This window comes from Babesia bigemina, assembly GCF_000981445.1.
Source record: "Babesia bigemina genome assembly Bbig001, chromosome : I".
NCBI classification, from domain to species: Eukaryota; Apicomplexa; class Aconoidasida; order Piroplasmida; family Babesiidae; genus Babesia; species Babesia bigemina.
In genome coordinates, this window is record NC_027216.1 from 1,463,758 (window position 1) to 1,482,496 (window position 18,739).

Consider the following 18,739-nt stretch of genomic DNA (forward strand, 5'->3'; position numbering starts at 1 on the left):
ATACCGGTGCGGCGGCTTGCCGAGCGCCGCGGCCGCCGCGACGGCCGGCCTTCTGGCGGCGACCGCCGCCGCTAACGCGCGCAACATACGCCGCTCTAGAGCACGTCTGCGGGCAGCGGTATCTTCATGGCGTCCTCCTTGCCCTGCGCCAGGTCGCGGTACGATAAATTGAAGTGGCGCAGGAAGGCGTCGTCGCTCGAGGTGAACATCAGCCTGAGGTCAGGCGCCCTGCTGAGCTGCTCGTACGCCGCCAGGTACCGCGCGTGGTCCGCAGGGAGGATGTCTGGCACGCGCTCGTCAGTCACCGTTTGGCCGTACCCCTTGTAGAACCCCGACTCGAACAGGAACCGGTACACCTTCAGAAACTCCCCCCGGTACGCGGCGTTCATCACCGCCAGATGCCTGGGCACGATGCGGTCGTACAGCGAGAAGCTGAGGAACTTGGGGAACGCCCTAAGGTCGGCCACGTCCCTCCGCATGACGCGTCGGAAATAATAAATCTTCGGCCGCACCGTCCGCGCCACGTTGAGCGTCAGGAGGTTGGGGTAGCGGTGCACCATCGACAGTATGTCCTCGAAGGTCAGCGCCTCGTCGCAGTCGTAAATCTGCTGGCAGCGCTGTCGGTAGTTGCCGAAGCGGAACAGCTGCGGGCGGGTCCTCCCCAGCCAGAGCAGGTCCTCGAAGCTGAACCCGATGTCGCAGTGCAACCGCCGCAACCGGTCGATCAGCGTCGAGGGCTTCGTCAGCCCGAGCTTCATCACCCTCTTCAACATGAGCTTCACCTCGTCGCGCGTCCACGCGGCGGTGGAGCCACGCGGCGGCACGGCAACACCAGCCTCGCCGTCATCATCGCGGCCATGCATGGCCTCCTCCCCGTCCTCCCCAGACGTGCCACATTCGGAAGCACCACACGCTTCTATTCCCTCCTCAGTTGCTGCCTCTTGTATAGTCTGGCTGCTACTGTTGGTGGCGGCAGCGGCGCCGCCATCGGCGGGCGATTCCACCGGCTCCCGCAGATACGCCGCCATCTCCTTGGAAAAGGACACCGTCACCGGGTAATCGATGCGGTTGACGCTCTCTTTGGTCGTGTATGTGGGCATCATTTCCTTGAAGTTGTCGGAGAAGTCTCTGTCCATGACGGCGTCGAAGTCGTATTCCGCGTGCCGGAGCCTCTCCGTGACCAGGGTCGCGCAGGAGTCCAGGAACCTGGTCAACGTGCTGCTCTCGTTGGACTCGCACCGCGGGAACGGCTCCCTGATCGGGGGCGGCTGCGACCGGCGCACCTTGAGCAGGTGGTCGGCGAAGGGGTCCTGGCGCAGCTTCCCGATGACGGCGTAGATCATGGGCCGGTACCGCTTAACCGGCTTCGACGGCAGGTCGCAGAACAACGGAATTTCGCCTTCGTGCGCCGGGTTGAAGCGTGAGAAGGTCAGCAGGAAGTCGACGGTGCTCTCGAAGATGTTCGGCTTGGACATGAACAGCATCGAGTGGCGCAGCAGCCGCAGCATCTCGTAGTTGCGCAAGGCCAGCAGGTGCGGCAACCGGATCCGCTCGACCATCCGCACCAAACGGGCCTGCGGCAACGTCAGGAGGATGAGCACGTTGCTGTCGTCGCTCGTGTTGTCGTAGCCCACCGTGGTGCGTACCACCTGGATGCGGCTGCGGTTCTGGTTCCGCTGTCGGCGCGTCAGCGGCTGGACGCGCCCGTCCACCACCTCGGGCTTGATTTCCGGCCGCAGCTCGATGTATTTCCGCCTCACAACGCGGTTGCAGTACTTCAGGTCGTGCTTCATCTTGACCAGCCTGTAGAAGCGGAGGGACTGCTGCGACGGGTCCGCGAAGTACTTGTGCCAGAAGCGACGCCCACGGGCCAGACGCTTCAGGTACCACTCTTCCTTCGACGACGGCGGCATGCTCAGGTCGGAATCGCATCCAGGCACAGCGTCGTCGACGTCGTAGTCCTCGTTCTCCGGCGCCAGGGGCAACCCCGAATCGTCGGTCTCATCGGTGATGGTGTCGTACTTTTTGTTGAGCTCCAACCGGTGCTCGTATTCCGCATCCGTGAACACGCTGTTCACGGAGCCGAAAAAGGACCGCAGCGCAAACGGTCTTTGCGATTGAAAATGTGCAGCGCATCCGTCCTGTCTCGATGGCGCACCTCTTCCTCCGTATACGGCGTCCGAGGCGCCATACGCGCAGTACGGCGATGCAGACACATCGTGCGAATGGCAGCCGGAATCCGCATGTCGCCGATAATTGCGACTGAAGACACCCGAAGCCCTGCCGCCATCGGAGGTGGCGGACGGGGAGCATTCGCCTCCATGGCTTCGGTATTCCCGCTTTCCCGACCCTACGAATGCGGTATGCGCTTCAGCGTGGCGAGCAAGGCAGCCGCGAGATTGCAGCGGCCCGGTAACGCCGGGAATCTGCAGACACAGGGCTGTCGCGCTCGAAAGCAAAAAGAGCGCTACCCCAAATCGCATCTTCCACCATGCTTGCCACCTATACAAACCATTCATACATGATGTGTGCGAAATCTCGAGCGTTTGCCCTCTCGTTGCCACTGCAGCAGCAAATGTGTGGCCACCTCACGGAGATTCTACTCGGCGCAGGAGATTCCTGCACACATAATTGATAAATCGCGTATCGCGGACCATGTACGTGCCGCCTGCCATCCGAGTGACTCTCGGGTGCGCGGAGGGTGGCCGCCTTGCGAGATTCGCAAGGGTCACCGACCCGAGGCATGGACGGCGCATCGAGGCGGTCGCACGAGAGTGCGAAGGGCACACGGGAATCCCTACAACAAAGGCCGCCAGGCGGCAGTTGCACGAGCTGCTGGATCTAGGGGTGACGGACACAGTCGCTTTCATAAAGGAGATCGCCGCTCCGTTAACTGAAGCCATGGACAATCGAGAATGTCTTGCTCGCAACGCTGCCGCACTGGCGCACACGAAATCGCCATGCACTCCCAACAAGTTGCGATCAAAGGATGTCAGAGTGCTAAAGTACCGTATACGTAGCCTCATACACCTCTTGTCGCCTCAGGATACCGCCATGCTGGCGTGCGCCCTGGCGCATCTCGACAGCCGCCTCGGAATTATGGCGAGGCCGCTCATCAAACATTATATACGGGCGTTGGAGGAGGACACTGCACACTCAATCAACCCTGGTGACACCGTGGTATCGCTTGCGCTGATGCTCACTAGCCTTGAGATGTTCGTCAGGACGCATTCGCAGCAGCTGAAACAGGTGGCCGACGGAGGTCATTCGGAACGCGAAAACGACGCCGAACGGGCGGCCAATGATGACACCAGTGGTGACGTAGTGACCGAAGCAGGCAACTATGCATGCAATGTTCCTGTACGCGAGAGCATCGGTGAGCCACTCCCCGGCGAGGCCGAGGTCCCCCTGACAGTCCACGACAAATTCCACTACGGCGCTATCATGACGACAATGTTGGCCGACTGTCTGAAGGCCGACGAGGTGAACGATGTAGAGCTCATGCTTTTGCTTGCGCAGTGCATGGGCAACATCAGCGTCCCCGCCGCCTTGCCTTCTGAGCTCGTGGTTCAGAAGGTGGACTTGCGGGACCTGGATGACAACCAGCTGTGCAAATTCACTCATGCATGCGCGTCAATCATGACATTACACCATGTGAATCTGGATGGCGTCATAGAGGTAGGGGCCTAGTTATCTCCACATGGATTCGCAGGCCTCCATGAAGGAGATGGCGGAGCGCATCAAAGCCGAGTGCGTCCAAATGAGCGCGGCGAACGTGGCGCAAGCATTCCACGCGTTCTATCTGACCGGCAAATTGGACTGCCACCTCATGTCCACGCTCGCAAGGAATCTGGTGGCTGCCAAGGCGTGCTTCAGCAACTCCACGGATTACTACAGGGTGGCGATTCCGCTGGCGATTACCGGACAGCTGTCGAGGTACCGTGTTTACCAATGTTTTGACTCCCCGCAGCGAAGAGATATGTATCTGGATGCTCAACCAACTGGCGTTCAACGCCGAGGAGTACACCAAGGACACGTCGCACTTCCTGTTCCTGCTAACCACCATCGCCAACAGCATCAGGGTAGCGTGGAAACGGCGGACAAAGCTGCCGCTCAAGGCTGTGGCACTGGAAACGGACATTTATGAGAAGGCTGAGACCGACCTCAGGCACCAGGAGGGCGAGAAGCACTACTTCCCGAGCCCTAGGTCCGCCGTCCTCTTCCTGATCGACAGAGCCAATGCGCTCATCAAGCGCAGCAGCAGCGACGAATTCGTGCAAGTATGTGGTTGTCCTCGACTTTTGTGATTTGAGTGTTACCGGACGCCAACTCAGCAGTCTGCGAAACAGTAGCAGTGCTCGTACCAATCTGCGAATCGTATCTGTATATCCATGTATGTATCTATGTGTGTGTATCTATGCACCCGGACATCTGACAACGCCTTTTGGTTGTTGAGACGCGCATCTGATACCCACGCAGATTATGCTGCTCAACTGTGTCAAAAGCTTCAAGCCGGACTCCAGGGTCAAGTTTGAGCTGCTAAACGAGTGCAAAAGGAGAGTGAACGAAATTAGCTGCGGCGGGATCCCGCAAGTGTTGCAGACCCTGTTTACGCTTTTTTCGCCGAACGCCCCTGAGCTTGTGGAGGCGTTGGTGCTCTACCTGGACCGCGTGTTGGCGGAAATCACTCTGCATAACGACCCAGGGGTCTTGCAGATCGAGGGATCGCGCCTGTTCGAAATCAGCTTCCTGCAAGACGTAAACATCCTCGGGAACGTGCTGTCGATCTTCGACAGGTGCAACCTCAACCGCGGTGACCTCGCAACGCAGGTTGCCGAGATGATGGAGCGATCGAATTTCCAACAGGTAAGCACCCTCTCAATTGCGTGCTACACGTGACTCAGCTGGACGGTGCCAGCGTACAGGCGCTGATCGACCTGCTACACTACATCGCCTTTTCGGTGGACCGCCACGAGGCCATCGACGTCATGGCGATACTGCTGCAGCAAAAGCTGGAAGGAGGCGCGCAGGTGTCATCCGGACAGCTGGCGGCGATCGCGGAATGCTTCGTCGCCGCTCCCATGACACTGAATCCCCTGCGGCACCAGGGGCTCATCCAGGCCATAAAGCAAAAAGTGAGCCCCAGGATGGCGAATACACATCTGTCTACAGGCAAATTCGTCCAGCGGTGACGCGAAGGCGCTTCAAGCGATACTCAAGAGGATCGACTGGCGCAGGGACGCCGCGGGCACACCACCCGGCGACGAGTGACACATCACCACCCGCGTCATACGCGCCAGCTACACATCCTTGCACGAACATCCACCATGACACCGCCGCGCCTTTAATATGTAATTAGACACAGTAGTGCGAAATGTCGTCCGCCGTATTCGAGCCAACGGACCTTTTTTCCCTCGACGTCGAGGGGGAAGGCTTCGTGCCGGAGACGGAGGAGGAATTCACGGATTGCTCGATAAACATCAAGCCGTCTCAGGCCCAGCTGAAGCCGTCTTTTGAGAACACGGCGGGATTCGAGGTTTCGTCCGCCACGTACGTCAGGCCGCTCAGGGCCCTCAACCGGCCGCTCACGTCGGAGGAGACGAAGCTCTGTAGGCAGACGATACTCCATATGCGCAGGTGCATATACAGCATGATCGCCAATGAGGACTTCTGCGTTTCGTGCGACGTTGCGGGGACGAATAAGGGCGATATGAGCCAGCTTTCTGACATCTCCGACACTTCGTCTGATTCGCCCATGTCGGAGGACAGCAACGTGAGGCAGCCGTCGCCGTCCGCAACGACGGTGAACCACAGCATAGAGGGGTCAAGGAAGGCGTCGAGGCTGGACAGCGGCGCCAAACTTGCGAAAACATCGCACCGGACAGACAGAGGCCGCGAGGAGGCATCGTCCGCCGAGCAGAACCCCAAACTCACTCGACGAGACAAGCCTACAGGAAAACGAGGAAGTAGCCAGGCAGGCGACCATTGCTCCACAGATGTGGTCGCGGGCACTGAGGACGGCGGGTCTGCCGCTGGCAGTGCCAAGGGGCCGTACCAGGCCGCGCCGACGTTGCGCCTGACGGGTATGAAACTGAAGCGCGCAACGGCAGAGGATGCGACGTCCGATCGAGACGCCACTGGCGCCGACACCAGCGTCGATGCGACTGCGGACGACGCGATCAAGCTGACCGTCAGCACCAGCAAGCTGAGCAACGCCGTCACTGACATCGAGCACACGCAGATGTCATCGTCCGTGCCGTTCCCGCGGTTCTCCAGATCATCCAGGGGCAACATGCCTGGGGGGCTAAGCCGGAACGGGCGCAGGTACTTCTTTGCGTCCGATGGAGAGAAGTTGGGCCCCCTGCCCAACTGCCACATGACCTTCCTGGCGCACCTGTATCGGCGCAAGCGGTCCGTGTGCTTCTTCTGCGGGTTCGTCACCTGCCCGCGAACCTCAAGCCCGGCGAACAACTGCCCTTCCATGCGCTGCTCCCGCTGCTCGTTCAAGCACAAGTGGGGGAGGAACCAGTGCAAGGATAAGGGCGACATGGTGAAGTTCTACCACCGCACCAGCGACTGGCGCCAGCGCCGTGAGAACCCGTGGTCCCGGATGCCGAAGCACATCAGAGCGGCCGCGAAGTGCTTCTACTGCGGCAAGCCCGGCGAGGCCAACTTCAGGTGCCGCGGCATCTCCTGCCCCAAGGGCGCCGACACGCTCGAGGTGCGCTGCCTGGAGCTGTTGGGGAAGAAAAACCTGGACCGCATGGTGCGGCAAATGCCGCTCATGTTCACGCACCTGAGGGACCGCCACTTCGAATTCAGATGAGCTGGAGGTCGACTGACCCCGCCACACGCACCGCGTTTTCACGCCGAGACACTGACCGCGGTCCACCTAATGTATGACCTTAAAATAAGTGACACCAGTTCCAGAGCCTGATATTCCCGTAACAGTGTGTGTGTGGATCGGGTATACTGGTATCGTGTGACAAATTCTTTGCGATTGCATGGCAGGCGGACTGGAACGCCCCTCAGCGGGCGGCAAATTTTGCTGTCGGCGCGCCACGCTAAAACACGATGATCACCATGAGCAGGATGACGGCGATGGAGAACAGCATGATGACCAGCCGCAGCAACGAAGGGTTGTTGGTGTCCAGGAACACAGCCATCCGCTTGCTGAACGCGTTCAAGCGGAGCTGCGTGTCCGCGAACCCCTCATCCACGCTGCGCAGGAGCTCGTTCTGGGTGGTGACTTCCGTGTTTATCGCCAGAGCGTTGTTCTGCAGCGACTGCGCAGAGGTCGTCAGCACCGACAGCTGCACATCCTGCTGTTCCAGAAGGTCCTGCACCAATTGAACTCAACCCTGCCATTGCCTCACCTTCTGGGTCTGCAGCTGGTGTTCCACCAGCGAGTTGCCCAAGTTGCTGGGGGGGCTTGAGGCCGCGTTGGCCACTTCATTGTCGTTCTGCAACCAGTGTCGCTACATGCAACCGAACCTACCGCTTCGTTGCGGTCACGCACACTCTTGAGCTTCGACCTGAACTCATCGATGGTGGTTTGGCGCGACGCTATGACTTTCGCTGAAATGCGGTACTTCTTCTCGTTCTTCCTGATGGTGTCGATCACCTTCTGCAGCTCCGTAATGTCGCTCTCGATGCCCGCACAGACGGTCAAGAGCTCCGCTCCCTTGGTTGTGGCACATACACGCGTGTGTTTAGGGAGCGTGCTGCGGCAATTTAGGGCGCACGAGGCAGAACCGACCTGAGTTCCTCCATCACCTGTGATTGCAGTACGATGAGCCTCCGGATGTTTTTCCGGACGGTGCTGTGCAAGGTCAAGACGCCGCCCATGCCACTTACTTTTCCGCTTCATCGTACGGATCGCGCTTTGAGGCTTCGGCCGTCGCCATTTTGACTGAGCGACTGCGGTGGTACGCGTCCCGCACGAAACCCTCAAGCCACGCGATTTACGGCAAAAAAACAAGTCGAAACCTTATTTACTACGAGCGTATATATCAGCCATTAGTTTCATCTGAGAACTGCAGGCAGACGCATCCCGAGTGCGGCACGCGTGGCCTGCAACGAATCACCAGGCATGAGTCCGCCAGATCACAATCCGGCCGCAAAGACGGCAATTCATTCACAATATATTCATCCACAACGATGGTATCACATTATCGAACAAGAACGGTCGTAATGCCGTTTAGGTCGAATTAACGAGCGCTAAGGACCGCGCGCAGCAGCGGCGATGTCGTTTTGCCGACGCCCCTAATAGGTACAGATTACGACTGCTACTCCAACGGAGCGCGAATTACAGTTAATGTGTTCGAGCCCGATGGTAACAAAGTTAGATTTTGGCGACATGTGCGCTGCGTGATCAGTAACGCCCACAAGTCTCCACTGGCCGACCGTAGTTGGCGCTGTGTGGATTCACGACCACTTTAAACCACCAAAAATAGTCTATGTGCGCGACTGCCGGACTACTGGGTCTCCACTTACGGCGGTGGCGAGGGCGCACAGCGGCACGTGAGCAGCAGGTGTAGCGTAAACCATTAAGCTGTTTGGTGACGGTCCTCTAACAGTACAGGCTCTCGGGGATGTTGCCCTTCTTGAGTTGCAGCGCCTTCTCACGCGCTTTCCGCAGGTCAGCCTGGGTTATCTGCATGCGGCGCTCACGCAGCGCCAGCAAACCGGCCTCGGTGCAGATGGCCTTTATGTCAGCCCCGCTCAAATCGTCCTTGTTGTTCACGAACTCCTCCAGGTCGACGTCCTGCGCGATGGTCATCTTCGAGGTGTGGATCTCGAAGATCTTGCGCTTGGTCTTGGTGTCGGGGTTCGGCAGCTGAATCTTGCGATCGATTCGCCCGGGGCGGATCAACGCGGGATCGAGCGTCTCAATGCGGTTGGTTGCCATGATCACCTTGACGTCCGCCTGGGGGTCGAAGCCGTCCAGCTGGTTCAACAGCTCCAACATGGTACGCTGGATCTCCTTCTCACCGCCGCTCGTCGCGTCATAACGCTTCGTGCCGATGGCGTCGATTTCGTCGATGAAAATGATGGAGGGTGCATTTTCCTCCGCGACGCGGAACATCTCGCGGACCAGTTTCGGGCCCTCTCCCAGGTACTTCTGGATGAGCTCGGAGCCGACCACGCGGAGGAAGGTGGCGCACGTCTCGTTGGCCACAGCCTTGGCCAGCAGGGTCTTGCCCGTGCCTGAAACCGGGTTGAATCTTGCGCGGAGGAACCGCACGTACCTGGGGGCCCGTACAGAATGACTCCCTTGGGAGGACGGATACCGATGTCCTCGTAGAGTTCGGGGTGGGTCAGGGGCAGCTCCACTGCCTCCTTGATCTCCTGGATCTGATCCTCGAGACCTCCGATGTCCGCGTACGACTCCAGCGGCGCTCGCTCCACCTTCATGAGCGACACCAACGGGTCCACGTCATCCATCAATATGCCCACCACGCTGTTGGTCTTGTTGTGCAGCAGCACTGAGCTCCCGGGTTCGAGCAGGTTCCTGTCCACGAATGACATGATGTTCACGTAGTACTCCGGCCCCATCGAGCTGGTCACGATGGCGTGGTTGTCGTCGATCATCTCCTCCATGGTGCCCACGCTCATGGGACTGCCGCGCAGGTCCTCCAGGCGGAGCATGTCATCTTGGTTCTTGTTCTTCGTCGGGTTGAGACGGATCTTGTTAGCGATGTACTCCTCCTCGAGCAGCAGGTAGTCCTTGATGCGCTCCAGTTTCAGCAACCTCAGGCGGCATTTCGTAGACGGAGAGACTGCAGCGCTATGGGAGGACGGAAACAAACGCCTTGGCGCAATCGCAAAAACAGTTACGGACATTGAACATTACCAAATACACCAAATGAACCCGGGTTCACGTGCGACGTGGTTTGAATCAGTTGGCGACGTAAAAGCAAAAACGCGCTGCGGATCATATCCGATCCATATGCAACGCAAGCCCCAAAACATTACCACCAGCGCCACAGTAGACCACATCGCACACGTATACAGTCATGGCTTGGCGGGACTCATACAGCAACGGCAATTCCAAAGGCCACAGTTTGTCGCAATTGGATATGTAAGTATCACCTCCACCGTTCCGCCACGGCGGCCACGATCGCACCGGTTTATTGCCGACAGCACACCGCAGCGACCAAAATGACGCCGCACAAGCACGTACAACGTAGCTTACAAATCAGCGCAAACTGGTAGATGGGTAATACAACCACGGTACACGCAACAGGATGCCACGGGCGGAAAACACACCTGTGGGAATTCTAACCGGCACATTTTGCCGCAAGTTCTTCTTTTTCTTCCTGCCGAAAACCGGAGGCGGCGGCTTCTCGCGCGGCGTGCTGTCTCCGTTGTTATTACGGTTCTCTGAGCCACGGTGAAAGGAGCGGATTACGGAGCGCGGCGACGGAGCACGCCCCGCCACCTACCTTGGTTGTTGTTCATGCCACCCTGAGCGTTACCCATCTTTGGTACCGGAACGAACTAAATGTGCGAAGGAACGGCGCGCGAGGTCCCCACCCGAAGCGGCAGCAGCGGCCACCATAGCGCAACACATCAACACCTAGGTGGCATCATTAAGGCTGAGTTCACGTAAACGGTCAGGGTCGCTCGTAAGCAGCTGCGCTGCCTCCGCGTCCAGCGGCTCGAACGACTGCGGCTCCACCAGCAGGTTCAGCAGGCCCAGCGCTGCGGTGCCGACGGTGTACATCGGCCGCCAGTCCTCGCGTATGATGTTCAGGCACACCGCTCCGGCACACTTGGGCGCGTTCGAACCCAGGATATTCGGGTGTTTGATCTGCAGCCCGGTCACGTCCTCCGCCGACACACCTACCGCACTAAGACACCGTACGCGCAGCCGCTCGTGAGGGTAGCCTTCCGGCACAACGCATTCAAATCGGACGGGGATGTCACGCCAGATCCCCTCCGGCGCCCGCACAGTCAGCTCCAGCCGCGAGAGGTCGTTCAGGTCGAACGGCCGCAGCGTCACGTTGTCCGGCAGCTCGAGCGACGAAAGTTCTGCGCCACGGTCACACAATAATACAGCGATATTAACCCTGTTGCAGCCGCAGCAGCGACGGCGACAGCAGCCTAGACATCTCGGGACAGCTTCTGTCGCAGCGATTCCGCGCCCTGCGAAAGCTGCAAAATGCTGCCCGTGTTGCGCACGATGGCGCTGTGGATCTCCTTACGCTCGTCCTCGGTGAGCAGCTGTTTGTCCGCGCTGGAGTCCGATTCTTTCCCCCAGAAGTATGTGCGCGCCTCCGTCCGGATCGTCTGCATGGTGGCCTGGCACTCCTTGATCTTGCGCACCCAACTGTCCACCGTGAACTCCGAGGCGGCCTGCGAGAGGCACGCCGAGTGCAGGTCCTCCGCTACGTTGTCGCGGACGCAAACGCCCAGGGATGTGGCCACCTCTGCGAAAACGTGATTTCTGCGGACACAGCTCCGCACCCACCGTCGATCAGGGACGACACCCGGAGGTGCTTGAAGAAAATCAGCTGGTTCTGCTCGCGCAGGTTGCGTATCATCTTCTTCACGTGCTCCGAACTCTCGAGCAGCCGCTTGCAGTTGTCCTTCAGGTTGGCGAACGCCTTGTTGACGTTCTCCTGCTCAGCCAGACTCTGGCGCACCCGCCTCTCCAGGTCGTCGGTGCCGAATATCGGCACTATCGCCGTCACGTTAGGGTATGGGTTGAGCCGTTTCGCACGCTCGAAGCGTTCGTAGCACTCCTCCGCTTCCCGCGCGATGGTCTCCAGGTGGTTCAGGCGGTACTTCGAAAACGAGCCGTCGCCGCCCGCGCCGTACAGCCGGTACATCGCCAGCTGCTTGTGCGCGTCCAGCAGCATACGGTCCATGTCGCCCTCCAACACCCGGTTGAACTCCTGGGCCCGCTCGGGGCTCAACGAGTACGTGAAGCTGAGCAGGTCCAGGCTGCGCTTCTCCAGGAAGCGCACGCACTCATCCTTGCGAGTGGCTATCTGCTCCAGTGAGATGTCGCCTGCGTTGCGATGTTTCGGTGCGCTGCGAAAGCTACCCTGGTCGACGGAGTCGCGGCGGCCCGGATCGCTAGAATCCGCCATCGCTTGAACGCCGACGTGGACTTGCGATAAGCTAAATCATGACCCGAAATTCCGGCAACCTCCCAGAATTTGTGCGGAGCGCGGGCAATGTGTTGCGGCGCCCGCGCGTCAAGCTTGCGCTGAGGCACGACGACGACGGCACTACCAAATGATGACCGCGTCCGTTACGCTCGAAAACGCGCGAAGCATAGTAGGTCCATTAATGATTTAGATACAAGGCGCTAAGAATTGCAAAATCGCGAGGTGGAAGTTTAGCGGCGGTACCATCATCACGTTGTTGCCGTGCGATGGTAACCGCAACATATCGACACACCCGTATTCGGAGCGCGCAGACGATATCAGCTGCACATAAAGGCCGGTTCACGTATCTTTGTGTGCTGGTAGCATTTAACATTCGGTTCGTTACACTGTTGTAGATTGCAGCCGTCCTGTGCCGTCAGACAGTGCCACTTCGCCTTAAGTCACGCCGATAGGGCGAAATGACGCTTAGACAGTGTATGTGACGTGAATTACGCTCCGCACATTGCAGCCGGCATTGCGGGAGGCGCCGCCGCGGCAGCTCAGCGCGCGTCTGCAGTCCACTTCCATTTCTTCGAGGCGCCCAAAAATGTAGCCGTTCGAAAGCGGACGCTAGAATTGAGGTGTATCCTCAACGTTTGCGCCGGAAGTAGAGCAGTCGCTAGGAAGGCCGATGTATTTGATGGAGGCTGTCGCCCTGGTCACGGCAATATGTTCACTGCTCACCACCAGGCCAGAGAAGGTCGAAGCGACGGCACCATGCAGACGTGCGGGGCATTTGGGAACCGCCTTCCTGTATCCAGGGGCGCCCAGGGCACCGCAGGGAGTCACTCTGGAGAGGCGCCTCCCTAACACCTGGAGCGCCAACCGTGGCAATCGCAACCAACCAGTACGTACACAGCTCGCGTATCGATATGATTGCAGCTATATGGCGTGCCCCGTATGTTCTACTGGCTGCTGGACAACTTCGGCGGGTTCAAGACGGCGCTGGAACGAGCGCTGGAGAGTACGTCTCGAACGCGTAGCCCACAAACTGCCCACAGAACAGCCGGTTGACCACTTATATATCGACATGAATGCGATCATACACGTTGCCACCCATGGCAACGTCTCCCCGCTGGTGCAGATGGAGAACGAGCAGCGGCTGCGGCGCATCACGTCGGCCATCGAGATGCTGTTCAACGTGGTGCAGCCGCGGAAGATGCTCTACATGGCCGTGGACGGGGTGTGCCCCACGGCCAAAATTAACCAGCAGCGCGGCAGGCGTTTCAGGACCTCGAAGAGCATCGACCAGCTGGTGAGCGTGGCGTCGCTAGATCCACATGGCGTGCAGACGGAAATATGCAGCGCCGTCAGCAGCAAGGATGGAGAAAAATACGTCGCACAGCGGTTGCCGTTTGATGCCTACGACAACGTCACGTTCAACCCCAACTACATATCGCCAGGAACCGACTTCATGCAGATCGTTGACAGCGAGGTTGCCAACTGGCTCGCGCTCAAGACCGTAGAGGGGCTGTTCGGCAAGTGCCTCGTGGTGTACAGCGGCGTGTCGGTGCCCGGAGAGGGCGAGCACAAGATATTCCAGTGCATACGCAAGATGAACAAGGCCAGCAGGCATGCGCGCAAGGAGACGCACCTGGTCTACGGCCTCGACGCCGACCTCATGATGCTCTCGATGGCGCTGAAGATCCCCAATATCAAGGTGCTCAGGGAGGAGGGCAAGTACGCGCCACACGTCGTTGCGAAGAAAAAGGGCGAGCCCTTCTTCGCCACCGACACGGGCATAGTGCACCTGCACAAGTGGGACTTCATAGACCTCAAGCAGGCCAACTTCGAGGTCGTGTCGATCAGGACGCTCCGGAAGCGGATGTACGAACGGTGCCTGCGGCACCTGATAAAGAAGTTCCGCGCGTCGAACTTTGCCTTCCTCAACCGACCTGAGGCGCCGTACCGGATCACGGACGACTTCGTCCTCCTGTCGTTCCTAGCAGGTAACGCACACGCCGCGTGAGCGCCGCGACATCTGAAACGCAGGCAACGACTTCCTGCCGAGACTGCCCACGGTCGACTTCGCCAACGACAGCTTCTCCGAGATGATCGAGACGTACTACTCCCTGCTGCAGCGCTGGAAGGGCTTCCTCACCGACGGGCTGAAAATTCACGTGCCCCGGCTGCAGTCGCTCTTCAAGGCGCTGACGAAGAACGAGCAGCGCTGGTTCAAGGAGAAGGCGCTCATCGAGGAGGTGGAGCAATACAGCAACCCCAAGCTGTACGCCGACTACTACCACCGAGAAAAGTGCCAGGTCGACGGCAAGGCGGAGATAAGGCGAATGTGCGTCGATTACCTCAAGGTACGAGCAACTGAATGCGATACTCACTGTCTTTTAGGGGCTGTTTTGGATCCTGAGCTACTACCACCACGACTGCCCGAGCTGGGATTGGTGAGCGGCTCACTCGCAATAGACGCGCAAACATTTTGCAGGAGCTACAGGTACCACTACTCTCCGCTGGTGTCAGACCTCGCTGACGTGACGAAGGTCGACGTCACGTTCAACAAGGGAGGGCCCATCACGCCGCTCGAGCACCTCCTCGCTATATCGCCGCCCAACGGGAACGAGCTGCTCCCGCCGTCGTACAGGTGAGTTCAGCGGCAAAAAGCGCACACGGCGCAGAAAACTCGCCAAAGAAGACGGCGAGCTGCGGCAGTACTTCCCCACGGAGTTCGACATCAACGAGGACGGCAGGACGAACGAGTGGGAGCATGTGGTCAAGCTGCCCTTCGTCAACACGCATAAGCTGGTGAAGGCCGCGCAAAAGGTCAACCCGGGGCTCAAGTACAGCTCGCTATACAAGTAAGTCGGTGATATAGGTGGCCATGCTGCGCAGGAACAAGAAGGGCCACATCTACGTCTACCAGCAGCCGAGGGAGCCCGACCCCCCAACCGCCGATGAGGCCGACTCGGGGAAAGCACGCACATGACCCCCCGGCCGCCACTCAACATAACAGAGCAATGCAGCACACATGAACTAGCTATTGTCTTACACCTGCGGCTGCTGCGCGGCGATGTGCCGCGATAACAGCGTTGTGTACCGCGACCTCAGCGCCAAGCGCCTGAAGGTCAAGGACGGAATGCACTACGGAGCTGACCTGGTCATTTACGAGGGTACGTTGGCGCGTTACGCGGCGGAAGTGGTTCAGGCGACCCCCGGGAGTGCCACAGCTACGCGCTCATCTACGTCAAACACGATGGCCAGGAGATTCCGGCGCAATCGGTCGTTAGATGGACACGCGTGGCCGCCGCCGCGAAAAAAAGGGTGCGTAACGCGAAGCTGAAGCGATTCCACATAACTTCTCAGGCTATATTGGCTCTCGTCGACTGCGCCAGCGCAACCGTGAAGTACGCATCCATAGACAGGCTTAAATTGGCGTAGCCTTCGGGTGTTTTGAACACATTATCAAAGTTGATGTCCCTTAATGTCGTATCTCGCTGCGGGTGTGTACAGCCCAAAGCGGCTACTGACGGCAAACGCGCGACCGTGCCGCACCTGGACAGGTGCGGTATACACATATTCCTTCAAAATGGCACCTAACTCCAACACTCAACGATGACTCGTCGTCATTTAGAATGCACGTGTAGAAACCGGGGCTGCACATGGTATGTCCTAGCGGCTGGAGCGTCGAGTTCTCGCTCGAACGCGACGGAGCTTCCAGCTCTGAATATTCCGCGCTGAACTCGCCGAAAAAGTCGCTAAACACTGATGACGCTGCGATATCGGTCGTGCCGGGGTTGCATTGCGGCCCGGCTGGTCGGCAGACTCTGATCAAGTGGATTGAGGGTGAGCGGCCGATTTTAGCCCGTTAAGCACCGCAGACAACTACAAGTTGCGCAAGAAAACGCAGTACTCCAACCCTGGCGCGCTAGCATGTCGTCTTTGGCAGGAATCACAGGGGTTTTCCGACCCGGTATGTCACCGACCGAACTGCATCCAAGCTTTCCCAGGTCGCCAAGGCCATCGTGGACCTCCTGAAGCTCAATGGCGTACCGGCCAACGTCACGTACAAGGAAGTGTTCGAGAAACACCTCTCCAAGCTGCTTTCCACCCTCATCAAGAAGTCGGCGGACAACGAGGAGCGGTGGGTTAACCGATGAAGTTCCACCAAAACGAGCCAGACTCACTGCACTCGCGGAAAAGATGGTCGCAATGTTCCAGGTCACCGAAATACAGCCCATGCTGTGCGACGTGCTGGACAAGCTCGACGACATACCGCAGTTCGCCAGGGCGAAGCTGCTGGCCAACACCTCGTCGGCGAATAATTTTTTCAAGGTGGGTTCGCGCGGCCGGAAAACCGCTCACACGCTTCTCAGATCGTCCCGATTGGCGTGAAGCGCAAACTGTTGGCGGCATCGCCTGCGAAGCTGTACGCGACGGTCGCCCCCCTGATTGAGGATGCGCTGTTCCTGCTCGACCTGGGGGTAAGCTCGGCAAGCCCCGCACGCCATCATGCATGTGCGTAGATCAAGGAGGAAGATATGAAGGGGAATGTGCTCTACAAAGGGTTTCATGAGGAGTACAAGTCCATCATCGCAGAAATCGTGAATCTCATCGGCCCACCCAAGACGCACACGTCCAGGGTCATCTATTTCCTCGTGCAGCAGACCATCAGGGTGATGTTCACCCGCAGCGTGCTGGCCACCAAGTCCGCTGCCACCAGGGCCGAGAAGAAGAAGGACATCGAATACGGCGTGTGGTTTGGCGACCAACCGTTCGACGCGTCCAACCTCAGCCGGGGACAGGCGCAAAACGATGACTCCTTCAACGCCTACCGGCGGCACGCGGAGAACTCCATAGGGATCCTGTACAACCTGGAGGAGAACGCAGACGAAACTGTCAAGAGCGTGAGCGAGATGCGGTACTCCGGCAGCGGCTGCTGGAACCTGAGCGCGATCAGGCACTCCATCACGACCCTCTACCAGGAGACGTATCTCCTGCAGCCGGAGGAGATGCAGGCCATGGAGCCGTTCATAAGCCTGACGCATATCATCACGTGCATCGGCGACAGCAACGTCTCGAAACTGCCCATGGAGATGCTGCAGAAACTTGCCAAGCCCAGCAAGGAGTCCAAGCCCCATCCGCTGAAGATCAGGGTAGGGTGTTTTCTATAACGTTCGACACCAAAATCAGGATGACATGGAACTGTTCGACGTGGCGTTCATGCTGAGCAACCCCATTGTTGCCAGCGGGATCCTGTCGCACGTCTTGCACTACGTGGACAACACCAGCGCCGTGCTGCTGTCAGCGCAAACTGACATTCACGACTGGTTGTCGCTGCTGGCTTTAGGTACGACCAGGTGACCACGTGCTCACCGTGACACAGGCCTCTCCGCACACCACATCGCTGCGACCAAGTTCCTCATGGAGGTGGACCTGCAGCTGAGCGGTAGGAACGCCGACTCCGCGAGTCCAACGTTTGCAGGCGAAAGCTGCGTTTCCACGGCCCTGCTCAGAGCGGCGAAAAGTACCGGCAAGCCCGTTTCAGTCGCCAAGCTGATCTCTTACGTGTACCCCGTGGACAGGACGGTGCGCGTGTCGGAGGACGTGCCGCCCATTCTGTCAAACGTCATGTCCGTGAAGAATGCGCAGCGTGATAGCGACCCTGCGAAAACTGCCGGCGCCGACGAGGACGAAATGGCTTTTCACGAACTGCTAGTTCTGTACCTGCCGAGGGTCAACATCGAGCGCCTCAGGGCCTTCATCGCAGACTGCGCGGCCTTCTGCCGGGCGACAGAAACGTACGCCGAAGAGGAAGCATATGCAAGAGGTAGTAGCACCCGCCGAACGCTTATGCTGTGCAGAGGCGACCATACGCATCCGCAGCATCCTGGAGTCGTTCGACGAGAGCGTCTGCGACCCCAAGGATCACCTGCAACGCGCGGCCGCAATTGTGGAGAAGCGTGCGGCATCCACGGAGCCGAACCGCAAGCCTTCGGTGCTGGAAAGGTTACACAGCAAGTTCAAGTTCATCAACCGCACCGTGATGTGCATCCTGGCGACCACCGCCAACGTCACCAACCTCTTCATGAAAATGGTGAGTCGTCCAGGTGGCGTCCCATAGGTTGCAGATGGCGGTGCGGATAATCGCAAGCTGCGTCCAGCAGAAGGTGTCGCGACCCGTGGTAAAGCCGGTGCTGTACGAGAAAATAAAGCGGTGAGTGCGCGGAGGGTGGCTGTGGTAACGTGGCCGCAGCATCAACCTGATTCGCCTAAGGGCGCCCACGGACTACATCTGGCTCTGCCTAATCAGAATAGGGTTCTGCGCGATGAACCTGCTGGAGTTCGACTCGCTGACCGAATTTATCGCAAACGTCACCAACCAGGGTCAGCTGTGCGCGTTCCTGCCGCTGTACACCTTGGCCGCGAGGCGCGGGGAGTCCAAGGCGATACATCGGCACATCGACAGCATCCACAGGTACGCACCGCCAGAAGGATCACATGGCCGCTTCAGGGTGGGACAGCAGCTCTTCCGCGGCCAGGAGAACAGCCGAAAAATGGCGAGGTACACCTGCGCCTGTAAACAGATCGAGGAGATGTACAACACATAGACCCTGCAGCCGAACCCG

At 58.9% G+C, this 18,739-nt stretch overlaps 10 protein-coding genes across 10 annotated transcripts; 6 read left to right on the forward strand and 4 right to left on the reverse strand.

Annotated features, from left to right (window-relative positions):
- Positions 1–95: 95 nt before the first annotated feature.
- Positions 96–2,483, reverse strand: BBBOND_0106770 (hypothetical protein, conserved; the record flags this gene model as incomplete). Its single annotated transcript, XM_012911100.1, has 1 exon — positions 96–2,483. One exon carries the CDS (start codon positions 2,481–2,483, stop codon positions 96–98), a length of 2,388 nt encoding a protein of 795 aa, XP_012766554.1.
- Positions 2,484–2,655: 172 nt separating this feature from the next.
- BBBOND_0106780 (hypothetical protein, conserved) lies at positions 2,656–3,690 on the forward strand (the record flags this gene model as incomplete). Its single annotated transcript, XM_012911101.1, has 1 exon — positions 2,656–3,690. One exon carries the CDS (start codon positions 2,656–2,658, stop codon positions 3,688–3,690), a length of 1,035 nt encoding a protein of 344 aa, XP_012766555.1.
- Positions 3,691–3,989: 299 nt separating this feature from the next.
- On the forward strand, positions 3,990–5,271 carry BBBOND_0106790 (hypothetical protein, conserved; the record flags this gene model as incomplete). Its single annotated transcript, XM_012911102.1, has 4 exons — positions 3,990–4,280; positions 4,480–4,866; positions 4,905–5,135; positions 5,173–5,271. The coding sequence occupies 4 exons, from the start codon at positions 3,990–3,992 to the stop codon at positions 5,269–5,271; spliced, it is 1,008 nt and encodes a 335-aa protein (XP_012766556.1).
- A 103-nt stretch (positions 5,272–5,374) lies between these two features.
- On the forward strand, positions 5,375–6,826 carry BBBOND_0106800 (hypothetical protein, conserved; the record flags this gene model as incomplete). The annotated part of the gene is made up of 1 exon (XM_012911103.1): positions 5,375–6,826. The coding sequence occupies one exon, from the start codon at positions 5,375–5,377 to the stop codon at positions 6,824–6,826; it is 1,452 nt and encodes a 483-aa protein (XP_012766557.1).
- Positions 6,827–7,064: 238 nt separating this feature from the next.
- BBBOND_0106810 (hypothetical protein, conserved) lies at positions 7,065–7,907 on the reverse strand (the record flags this gene model as incomplete). The annotated part of the gene is made up of 5 exons (XM_012911104.1): positions 7,065–7,340; positions 7,377–7,463; positions 7,499–7,724; positions 7,760–7,822; positions 7,858–7,907. 5 exons carry the CDS (start codon positions 7,905–7,907, stop codon positions 7,065–7,067), a joined length of 702 nt encoding a protein of 233 aa, XP_012766558.1.
- A 665-nt stretch (positions 7,908–8,572) lies between these two features.
- BBBOND_0106820 (26S protease regulatory subunit 4, putative) lies at positions 8,573–10,485 on the reverse strand (the record flags this gene model as incomplete). Its single annotated transcript, XM_012911105.1, has 4 exons — positions 8,573–9,210; positions 9,252–9,782; positions 10,273–10,386; positions 10,449–10,485. 4 exons carry the CDS (start codon positions 10,483–10,485, stop codon positions 8,573–8,575), a joined length of 1,320 nt encoding a protein of 439 aa, XP_012766559.1.
- Positions 10,486–10,582: 97 nt separating this feature from the next.
- Positions 10,583–12,101, reverse strand: BBBOND_0106830 (hypothetical protein, conserved; the record flags this gene model as incomplete). The annotated part of the gene is made up of 3 exons (XM_012911106.1): positions 10,583–11,037; positions 11,211–11,435; positions 11,477–12,101. 3 exons carry the CDS (start codon positions 12,099–12,101, stop codon positions 10,583–10,585), a joined length of 1,305 nt encoding a protein of 434 aa, XP_012766560.1.
- Positions 12,102–12,801: 700 nt separating this feature from the next.
- BBBOND_0106840 (5'-3' exonuclease, putative) lies at positions 12,802–15,099 on the forward strand (the record flags this gene model as incomplete). Its single annotated transcript, XM_012911107.1, has 8 exons — positions 12,802–13,008; positions 13,044–13,125; positions 13,163–14,110; positions 14,154–14,470; positions 14,508–14,560; positions 14,602–14,757; positions 14,792–14,971; positions 15,006–15,099. 8 exons carry the CDS (start codon positions 12,802–12,804, stop codon positions 15,097–15,099), a joined length of 2,037 nt encoding a protein of 678 aa, XP_012766561.1.
- An 84-nt stretch (positions 15,100–15,183) lies between these two features.
- On the forward strand, positions 15,184–15,551 carry BBBOND_0106850 (tRNA-intron endonuclease catalytic domain-like superfamily protein; the record flags this gene model as incomplete). The annotated part of the gene is made up of 2 exons (XM_012911108.1): positions 15,184–15,283; positions 15,319–15,551. 2 exons carry the CDS (start codon positions 15,184–15,186, stop codon positions 15,549–15,551), a joined length of 333 nt encoding a protein of 110 aa, XP_012766562.1.
- Positions 15,552–15,772: 221 nt separating this feature from the next.
- Positions 15,773–18,721, forward strand: BBBOND_0106860 (hypothetical protein, conserved; the record flags this gene model as incomplete). Its single annotated transcript, XM_012911109.1, has 11 exons — positions 15,773–15,956; positions 15,992–16,083; positions 16,121–16,254; positions 16,292–16,445; positions 16,487–16,594; positions 16,637–17,266; positions 17,304–17,460; positions 17,497–17,940; positions 17,975–18,207; positions 18,242–18,327; positions 18,367–18,721. 11 exons carry the CDS (start codon positions 15,773–15,775, stop codon positions 18,719–18,721), a joined length of 2,577 nt encoding a protein of 858 aa, XP_012766563.1.
- Positions 18,722–18,739: the final 18 nt, after the last annotated feature.